General features: G+C 40.7%; 2 protein-coding genes across 2 annotated transcripts; both read right to left on the reverse strand.

Moving 5' to 3' along the window:
* Positions 1-176: 176 nt before the first annotated feature.
* Positions 177-2,601, reverse strand: LOC105044021 (probable cinnamyl alcohol dehydrogenase 6). The gene is made up of 6 exons (XM_010921792.4): positions 2,416-2,601; positions 2,192-2,305; positions 1,268-1,495; positions 881-1,166; positions 637-790; positions 177-534 (listed from the first exon to the last, which is right to left on the reverse strand). Exons 1-6 carry the CDS (start codon positions 2,508-2,510, stop codon positions 335-337), a joined length of 1,077 nt encoding a protein of 358 aa, XP_010920094.1. The 5' UTR covers positions 2,511-2,601; the 3' UTR covers positions 177-334.
* A 2,669-nt stretch (positions 2,602-5,270) lies between these two features.
* LOC105044020 (expansin-A1) lies at positions 5,271-7,507 on the reverse strand. The gene is made up of 3 exons (XM_010921791.4): positions 7,253-7,507; positions 6,829-7,150; positions 5,271-5,910 (listed from the first exon to the last, which is right to left on the reverse strand). Exons 1-3 carry the CDS (start codon positions 7,389-7,391, stop codon positions 5,601-5,603), a joined length of 771 nt encoding a protein of 256 aa, XP_010920093.1. The 5' UTR covers positions 7,392-7,507; the 3' UTR covers positions 5,271-5,600.
* Positions 7,508-11,120: the final 3,613 nt, after the last annotated feature.

Raw genomic sequence — 11,120 nt, forward strand, 5'->3', positions numbered from 1 at the left:
TAGAATTAACGGCTGCGCATGAGCACAGGTCATGCGACGCACGCCGCCTCATAGGCTGCCGTGCACGCGGTGCGGAGGAACTGTGCTTAAATTTTTTCCATGGACCTGCCGTGTATAAGATGTAAACATGAACCGAACTCAAATACTGTTCTCTAAGTCATGCAAACCCAATGCGGTTTGGGCGAATAACCTGATTATTTCATTTCCGCTGATTAGCTGGTCCAAGTCAGAAACTGCCAGCATAATTCACATCAAGCATAAAACACGAAGGCAGGCATCAATTCCAATTAATCATCTGAGTGATGATATGGCTTCAAAGCCTGATAGGAAGAGACTAGTGTTCGGAAGTAGCATCTATGTCAATCACGAACCGGTAACGTACATCGTTCCTTGCAACCCTATCCAATGCCTCATTGATGTAATCTGGTTTCACGAGCTCGATGTCACAGGTGATGTTGTGCTCCCCACAAAAGTCCAACATCTCCTGCGTTTCTTTCATGCCTCCTATGACGCTTCCAGCCACGTTCCTCTTGCCTATAAAATTAACGGCCACATATATATATGGGATGCTTAGGAGATATAAAGGAAGGAAACATAAACCATGGACTCTGAGGTTTGTTAAGTCTAGTTCCTCACCAAAAATCAACGGGAAGGAAGGAAGATCCACTGGTTGATCAGGAGCTCCGACTAAGACCAATGTACCACGCACCGTGAGCAGCTCCAGGATTGGCCCCAGGGAGTGCTTCGCAGCTGCCGTGTCGATGATGTAATCCAGGCTCCTCGCCCCTCTCTGATGCCACATCAATGAAGTGCTTCTTCTCAGCTTACATACAGTTTGGTTCAAGAAGAGGAAAAGCTGAAACAAAGTTCCGCATGTTACCTTCATGCTTTTAGGATCGGTGCTGACAATGAAGTCATCGGCGCCGAGTCTTTCTTTGGCTTCCTTCTCCTTGGATGGGGATGTGCTGATCACTGTAACATGAAGTCCAAAGGCCTTCCCAAACTTGATGGCCACATGACCAAGGCCTCCGAGGCCGACCACCCCGAGCTTCTTGCCGGGTTGGGACATGTTGTAGTGCTTCATCGGGCTGAACACAGTGATCCCCGCACACAGCAGGGGAGCTGCCGCATCTAGTGGAAGGCTATCGGGGACATGGACAACGTATCTTGAATTGAATTATGTCACCAAACGTAAAGTTTTGCTTGTCAGTATCATCGAATCCCTTCGGAGCATATGGTTCGGAAGAAGAAATTTATGAGAGGTTACCTTTTGTCAGCCACCAGCATTTTGGAATAGCCACCATAGGTGATGCTGCCGTCCCAGAAGATACCATTGTAAGTGAATTGGACCTTGTCACAGTAGTTCTCCTCAGAGGCTTTGCAGAACTCGCATTCGAGGCAGCTCGCAGCTAGGCAACCGACTCCGACTCGATCACCCGCCTTAAAGTTAGTCACGTTGCTCCCCACCTTGGTGATCACTCCAGTGATCTCATGCCTGACACAATTAAGTTGTTAGCACGGATTGCTGCTTAATTCGCCGGAGGTAAGCAGCTAGTGCGGTATCGTATTATATAGATTCAGATGGAAGTTTATAAGATGGACTAGCTAGGGTATAAACCTATAGTCTGTATGTTTACTGGTGCTGGTTAAAGTAGATCACCTTTGAGAATGTGTTTTTTAAATGGATGGTTTAGACATTTGGTCTATTTAACCTATTTAATAATAAAGTTACGTCATCATCCAACCTATATAATCCATTATATAATTTAATCAATTCAATCCATTTAAGACTTGTTAACTCATTTACAACATGCTTAATTTATTTCTGTCTTGGTTAACTTAACATCCTTAACTTGTTTAACCCATTTATATTGTTTTAATCCATTAAAAATCTTCTTAATCTGTAGAACTTATTTAATCTCATTTGATTTATTTAATAAATAATAGTGACGATGATGACGATGTCGCAGAGGTGATGGCGGTAATAAAGATGATGAAAATAACTCATTGGTAGCGGTGAAGGTGACAATATCGGTGGCTAAGATGGTTTTGATTTAGTAGTAAAATGTAAGAAAATAATTTTAAAACTAAAAAATAAGAAATATATTTTTATTTCTGATTTTTGTGAATTGATTTTAAAAATAAAAAAATAAAAATGATCCCAACAGAGGGAGGGAGGGGGAGAGAGTACCCGGGCACAACAGGGTACATGGTGATGCCCCAGTCATCCCTGACATGGTGGAGATCAGTGTGGCAGATGCCGCAGTAGAGTATCTTTATGGTCACGTCGTCCACCCCGTTCTCCCTAACCACGAATACCATGCCACACAGCTTATCAGTTATCACACCAATGTTACAGGACGACGGAATTGATCCAAGAACGAACCAATGTTACAGAAATAAACAAGACGATACCTTCGCTTGAAGACAAAGGGCGTGATCTTCCCGCTCGAGTCCCTCGCTGCCCATCCGTCCACCGTCTGCGTGTGGTTTGGCGTCGTCTCCTTCATCTCTGCTCCTCTCTTTTTTTCCAAGAAGAACTCTCCCAGTGGCACCCTCTGTGTATGGCCCTCTCCTTGTTCTTTTAGAGCTGACACTACTCTCTCCTATTTATACAGATAAAAAAACTCCACCTACTCCGATCTACCGGTCATAATAAATAAGCTCGGTGCTACCAATGCCAGCTGTAACGTTCACGGGACCCTTCTACCTCATCTTCCCAGCATTTAGTATAGCAGCAGGGGAATATTTATTACAATTTATTTCTTTCTTATTTATATATAATTTATCTGCCCCTCTAATTTAATAATGGTTTTAACGTGTCTCATTTTTCCTTTTGATTCTTCTTTTTGGGTAAAATTTTTCCTTTTGATTGGACTGGTTGGTTCGTCTGGTTGGCAAGCGAATTGATGGGCAAAGAAGGGACAAGTGCTGCTCAATTACGGTGGGCCCGCCACCACTTATTTTTCTGTTCAACGGTCTCTCGTTCCCACCGGAGCGGGAAACGTGCTTCTCGCAAGTAGCACGAGATGTATGGCGATAAGAGGCGCCCCGCCTCGCCCCGCGAGAATATGGGATCCATTGGCCGGTGAAAGAGGATGGTGTGCCCCACCGTAAGATTTCAAAATCTAGCTACAGGGATCGATGTGCAACTGTAGATTCAATCAACGCTCCTGCCACACAATCTTTTTATTATCATTGAACGGTAAATTTATTGGAGATCGGGTCCCCCGTTTCTGGTACGGATCCTCTGTAAATTTATTAGAGATCATCCTTGTTTTTCTCAAACGGATTCCTGCAGTGTACGCACGGATATGATGCACCCCTCACAGAATAGAGGACTGTGCACGGCATGCATCATATCTTCCAGTATAAACCATATCCTTCATACAAGTTAGTGATTCGCTAAATAATACTCGAGACCCTGATTATTTATTTTATTGCACCAGTACCTCGACTGTTGCAGAGGAAGAGTAAATCAATTAATGATGAGAAAGCAAGTGATTAGTTGCATTACTTGTATGAATCGACCGACGGGGTCTCCACGTACTTTGGGTTCATCAAAATACATTTTGAAAAGACCGAAGATCTGAGCTGGATGATGACCGCATATATTTCATATAATACGACCAACAAACAGTAAAAATTGTAAGTAAATACGTATATAAAAATTTTACAAAGCATATATTTTTATTTTTATTATATTCTTTTTTGAATTTGGTGATCCAAGCTTGAGGAACTTACGATGAACTTGTTGGATTTTTTTTTTTTTTTTTTTCCGCCCCAAATTCCGAATCTTTCCCTTAGTAAAATGTTGGGCTTGCGACTATGGTGGTGAATCGGTAATCTAATCAAAAACTAAATTAACCAAGCCAAGCAGCTTGAGTCGAGCTCGTCAGCATTCCTCTCTAAAAGAAAGCAATTTTCGCGTTACATATTGGTGGGGAAACCCAAACCCGGCATACTTCTTATAAATCTTAATAAAGTAGGAGAAAGGTCCTTTTCATTTCATTAAAAAAAAAAAAATCTGAAAAACAAAACTAGCACGTTAGAATACATAACATTAACCAAAAGACAGGTGGAAACCCCCTCGATTAGAGCCTCTGGTGGGGGAGCCCACTATCGTTCTCAGAAAACAAACTGGTAAACTAGTATATATAAAATTAGTCACAATCCCCCTTGACCGGACCCAATATGAACAAACAAGACCGGAGGCCTGCATTCCTTCCATGTAAGATCTCAAATGCAAGTTCCACGAGGAACGCAATCCAAATGCCCACAACTCCTTGGAAATTATTGTTCTTGACCGTGACTCCAAGATGACCCACAAACACGTAACGGAGACGAACAGAGCCAATTATTTTGCTCCTGGAGAAGCGTGAATGGGGCCAAAGGAAGGGTCTGCAACTACCCCATATTCTCCAGAGAATTTGCCTGGAAAAATCTCGAGGAACCATGATTAGACCTGGATTGGAGGTCAATGTAACCAAGTTCGAGAGGCTTGACGCGGACTGGTCCGTCCTACGCCAGAATAATTCTAGGCAGGACTGGTTAGGTGGGACCAGAGAGTCACAGCGGGTGGACCTGGGGTGAGGCCATGGGCTTCATGCTCGAGAAAACAAAGAGGGCTTCTGTTTCATGGCTTGCGCCGGATGCCACCAAGTGGTGAAGCGGGGCAAATTGTTGAGGACGGTGAGGTCTCTATCATCTCGCACATTACCTCGATAAGGGTTTTTACGTGGAGTGGAAAATTATGAATTTTTTTTAAAATTATAAATAAAAAATATACATTTAGAAGAATTCTAAATTGATCATAATTGTGGAAAAGGATATATGTAGCCAATTCTAACTAGTTTGAGATTAAAACTTAGTTATGTTGAGCATATATTTAGATGAACTTGGGCTTATACATCATAAAATTAAGATATGCTAAATTAATTTTTGTAATGATACAACATAATATTTTAATTTTTAGTATGTAATTAGAGAGGACTTGAACAACATAAGCCTATGTAGTAACTAATTACATAAGACCTCTATGCATATTTAGAAATTCCAGATTGTTATATGATAGCAATTTCTCAAATTATATTTACCACTGGAAGTAATAATGTTTTGTTCTATCATGGCTTCATGGAAAAAGTGAAGAAATAGAACCCATTTAGAGCATGGCACAAGGGAATTTTCTTTAGAAAATGCACAAGTTTATGGAGCCTTGGAACTGCTGATTCGCCACCTCCATAATCAACTAACACCCTAATCCACAAGAAATGTCCATCAAGAAAAGTTCCCAATCAGCAATTTTTTTTTTTCATTATTGTTATATCACAGACTCATCAAATGATGATATCATGAAAAGGATTTTACATCGATAAAGATAATTGGAGTACATTGGAAGAGCTACATGTTCCTTAACATCCACTTCTTTGACCTTCTCATCAAATGAATTTTATGCCATCCATCTTCATACCCTAGTATTCGGCTGACGGTTTACTCCCTTCTTTGATCGCATAAGAAAATGATTAACTGGCGGGCTACTCTAAGAAAATTATAAGCACGCCTCTGCCAATCTAGATCTTGAAACTTGCATCCCTAACCTTCTAGGAGAACTGGAGAAGACTGGAGAAAGTTTGTCCAAATGCCCAATTTGATGGGACTATATCCGGGAAGACAAGGGTCTGCCCATCAGATGTTGTTATTTTGAAAGAGAGAGACTGGCCGTTTAGATAGGCATTGGATTGCCAATTTGCACCCCAATTTCTTGACATCACTAACCAGCCAGTGCTTGAACCTTTGATGGACATGGACTGAATGGATCCACTGCCTCCCACATTTGATATGAGAACAAGTTCAAAGTAGTCTCGCCCGTTGATGGTGAACCTTATTCCACCTTGCTTCACGCATGGGACCCTACATTGTGAACCCACTCAAATCAGTCAGATGACAAGTTTCTACAGGCCAATTTTGCATATTAGATCCACTTTGATGTTATTTATCATTTGGAAGAAGAGTATTGCAAGCTAAAAGAAAAATAAGATATGAAAGGGGAAAAAAGAAGAAACAATTAGATGCTTATGCTTAAACTTCTAATATGAGGGCTTGGGAAGCCATGATTTGCCTGCGTCTGACCCTGAGTTGAACCATGACAATAAGGCTAAGAACAACAAGAAGTAGGCCTGAGCCTGGCCTGGTCCCAATGTTAGAAGAGGCTATCTTGTGTCATAATTTCGTGGGTTCAGAATGTGTCTTTCCTATAAAAAAAATAATCGATTTTTTTCGCAATCTCAATCATTGGATTGTTTTTTGCACAATTGCTAAAGCACTCTAATCCCTTCTTTTTATCTGTATTATAGATCACGAAGTAGATATCATACTTTGAAAGCTATATAAAGTGCAATCCAATGATTGATGTCATGAAAAAAAGATCAATCATTCTTCCATACGAAAAATACAACCCGAATTGCCTCTGTAGAAAATTCTCTCTCTCTCTCTCTCTCTCTCTCTCAAAAAATAAAAAAAAAAAACCGAGTTCTATGGAAATTATCTTAATTTACTGTTTGGAAACAACTAAAAAACGCTAAAAACTGAAATCTTAATTTAGCCTGTAACGCTGGACCAAAACCAGCCCTACGGTCAAAGAGATCCAATATTGAAGCCCAAGACCAATAATTTCAGTGTGGTCAGGGTGAATATTCGTGACCTCGCATCAAAAAACTTAAAGTTGCGACTGGCCCATTTATATTGTTTGCCTCTTAATATCTAGTATGAGAGCAAACAGGAAGCAAGCAGTCAAGCAGAAGAAACGGTGAGAGGTGAAAAAGGCACCACCTTTGGTACAAAACCGGCACAATTCCTCCTCTGTAGATACCAATCTTCTCCCACGCAGGCTGTGCCATGTCGAAATGCTGGCGAGGCGGGTTGCACCAGCCACCGTCATCATTGGGGAGGGCATAGTTTGGAGGACAGAAGTTGGTGGCCGTGATGGTCACTGAAGTGCCCTGGATGCACCACCTGGAGTCGGACTGGTGGTCACACATGATCTTAAAGCACTGCCCACAAGACGTCCCATCATTGAACAGAGCTGTGCTCAGAGCTGCAGTATCGGTTCCGTACCCCGTCGAGTACAAGTTACCATAACCACAAGCTCCACCTGCAATCAACGATCCACTGTGAGTCAGCTCCGTGTGTTGTGGGCTCAGCAAATCATTCAAGAAGCAGACAAATTAAAGAAAGTTTGCAAAAATTACTCTACCCATAGTTCCAGAGGCATCACTTCCACCATAGAATGTAGCTGAAGCCTTGGTCCACTCAGAAGGTGCGAAACCTTCCACACCACTCCACAGGAGGCACAACGCAAGGATGATCGACAATTTGAGCAAGGCAGCCATCATAGATCTCAAGTGTCTCACTATGTCAAGCACACTTGAGAGAGACCCTGGAGTCTTAAAAAGACAGAGACGGGCTCTTGTTTAACACTGGATCAGTGGGTGCACAGGAATGGTTACACCTTGGTATTGCTTAAATAGGAGAGAGGAGGAAGCAAAAGCCTATAATTTTTCAGAGAAAGATTGGACTAAGAAATACGGCCTAACATGTGATTGCCTGCAACCACCAGCCCATGACTTGCGGGATATGGTGTTTACAGATTCTTTCTTTCTTTATTTTTTTTTTTTGGTATTAAAAATTTTTCATGGAATAATCTGCTGTTCTGCAACCGACTTCTCATTTATATCTCTGCAATGGTGGGAGAGTTGCGGATTCTCACGTTCTCTTCATTTTGGAAATAATATTTTAATTTGGTGGTTTTGGACTATAGTTCGAGTCGTTGATTTCTTCCGCTGCGGCAACTGATTTAGATTAGTTGACTGGTATGTGTCACGTTTGTCCTCAACTGATGATCACATGCCTGCCGCATTATAATTTGGAACGCGTTGTTTGCTTGTTGTAAATAAAACTTTTTATATCAATCTTGAAGAGGTTGAGTTCCAAGCGCTGTGCCGAACATAAGCAGAATTTGCTCTGGGAATGGATCTCTGGAGTTACCACCCACCAGAAAATAAGGAACTGACTTAGAAATGTCAGGGGGCAACTCACAGTTCCTCCGCCGCAAGACCGGTGAGAATTAGTCGGCCGTCCACTTGATATCGTTTTCTTTTTTCTTTTCAAATAACAGTGGATCTCTGGAACCTAAGTTGTAACAATTTCCTACATTGGGTGGATGGCAAATTTTTGGTAGCTAGAGGACCAACTAATAAGAGAACTGGTTTAGATCGCAATGGATGCCAAGCAGAGCATGTTACAGGATCATGGACTGTGGGATGCTCGATGAGAGATCTGATGTAGCTTGTTTATTGCACCATTTCACGATTGCACGCCAGAAAGAACGCAATGCATGAAGATGTTGGATTCAAACCTTCAGCCCCATATACTGTATATTACATATTACTATTGCAACATTTGCCAAGCAAACCATTTCTGCTAACAGAATATCTTTACCATCCGGTTTCTCTGGAATCATCCACCTTCACCTTCATGGATGTCAAAGTTCATGGATGTTAACTGATAGTTACATTGTGTCACGTCCCGAACTCAACATCCGGGTCAGATACGTGATGGCCGCACACTCTTTAGAGTAAGCCCTAAAAAATATGCAAGGCCAAATTAAATCGTTACAATTTATCAACCATAATAATTTATTTCAACAATAATTCATAAAATCTTGCATAATTACAAATTAAATTTCTTCAATCCTCTGATCAGGTATCAACGGTACTTTATCTATGCATCCGCTCACTTACAAATCCATACCATAGCCAACCATGGACATCTTGTAACTCTGAGAAGAAAAGAAAGATGAAGGGGTGTGAGCTTTACAGCCCAGTAAGAATACTGTAAATATTTATAGATTATATGTTTTATCAAAAGAGATGCATTATCATATGTTAATAAGTGAAACAATTTATTCAACGATTGTTTCATGTCTTATCTTTCTATTTTCTTCCATTATCACATCATCTTTAATCCTTTTCTTTTTTTTTTTGACTTTGACTTTGGCTTTAGCTTTGGCTTTGGCTTTGGCTTTGGACTACCAGGATCATGCGACGATCTTTTATTCGGATCGATTTCTGTGATCTTCCTCGGATCGAAATATTCATGATCTTTCTCGGATCAAAGTGGCCATGATCTTTCTCGGATCAAATCATTCATGATCTTTCTCGGATCAGATTCTTCATGATTTTTCTCGGATCATATTCTTCCACACATAAGCCTGTGGGGCCTATTCCAGGCATAAGCTCCTGGCAAGCTATTCCACATGACAAAGCCAGTCCAAACCAAATTTCTCTTTCTTTTCATTTTCATGAAATTATAATATTTGACTTCATTAATCAATTCAAATTTTGCAATGTAATAAATATGTCATACCCATATAATCATGCCATCAATCACTGATACATATGTATTGATATAACATACTCATGCTCAAAATCACATAAATAGATAACAGTGTCTCAGATATAACAAATTCATCGATCTCAAATCCAACGATGCAAAATCAATGAAATAAAATCAATGATAAAATAACATATATAATGATGATCATGTACAAAGATTCTTACCTTTACCGATGACTGATCCAAGCATAGAAATCAATGTTCTTCTTTGATTTATGAATTTTTCTAACAAGATATTCCACTCGATATCATATGCAGACAATCATCTCTTCATAACCCTAATCAAATATAAAAAATCATATGTGGAGAAAATTACCGATAATCGATCCTAATAACACAAATCTAAGACCTCTCTTAGGATTAACCAAAAATTAGAATCTGTCTATGTATCAGGATCCTCCACTGATCCATAAGACTTCTAGAGAGAGAAAATCCATGAAGAGAGAGAAAATTCCAGAGAGAGAAAGTAGAGAGAGAAAGTGGAGAGAAAATCTTCGTATCCTTCAGATGAGGCAATCATGGTCGAGATCATCAGAGGTCCTATCAGGGTGACTTAATATGAATCAAGTGTTACAATTTCGAATAGGATCGGACGGGATCAGATCTATCGCATGAATTTCAGAGCAATCTCAAATCATCATATTTTTATTTCAAATTTATCCTAGGGTCTGTGATGCAGTCAGAGAGAGAGTAGAAAGATTCTAGAGAGATAAAATCCACAAAAAGAGAAAAATATCTAGAGAGAGAAAATAGAGAAAAAATTTAGAGAGAGAAACAGGAGAGAGAAGGTAGAGAGAGGAGAGAGAGAAAATTCTTCTCTCTTCTTCTTCTTTTTATTTTATTTTTATTTTTTTCTCTTTCTCTTTTTCTCTTTTTTTTTCATTTCTTATTTTTTTCTTTTTCTTTTCTTTTTCTTTTTCCTTTTTCTTTTCTTTTCTTTTCTTCTTCTTCTTTTCTTCTTCTTTTCTTCTTCTTCTCCCGTGCTTCCTTTGGCCAAAACAGGGGATCTTTAATCCCCTCATTGGTTGGCCGGCCGGCGGCACAGCCGGCGTGGGGCGACCGTCGGCAGGTGGGGAGGCGATCCGGCGACAAGAGGGGGACCAAACCGGTGGTCGGTGGTGACCACCGACGATGGAAAAATGGCAAAAAGAAAGATTTCTTCCGCAAGAAAATCCGGCGACTCCGATCGCCGGCGAGCATGCACATCGGCACGAGAAAGAAGGGAGAGAAGAGAGGAAGGGGAGGAGGCTTACCTCCATCGCCGGCGAAGCTTTTCCGGCGAGAAATTGGACGGCATAGGGACGGTCTTCCGCGGTGGATTTTCCGACGATTGCCGCCGATTGAGCTTAGGATTTTCGATGGAAATAAGAGAGGAGGGATCTCCTCCTTAAATAGGGCCAGAGGGAGCTTGTCTCCGACTCCGATTGGAAGCCATTGAACGAAGGAAGAAGACTCCCTTCGGGAGTCTTCTCCCTGTTTCTTTCCTTTTTCTTTTTTTTTTTTGTTTGGGCTGTGGCTGATTTTGGGCCGGGGTGTTACATTCTCCTCTCCTTCAAATAATTTCGTCTTCGAAATTAAGTTATGTTGTTTGAAATATATTTCAAAGTATACATTCTTCATGTCATTCTCAAGCTTACGATAATGTCTTATATATTATTTATTTCTCAT

Source organism: Elaeis guineensis, chromosome 4, assembly GCF_000442705.2.
Source record: "Elaeis guineensis isolate ETL-2024a chromosome 4, EG11, whole genome shotgun sequence".
NCBI lineage: Eukaryota > Viridiplantae > Streptophyta > Magnoliopsida > Arecales > Arecaceae > Elaeis > Elaeis guineensis.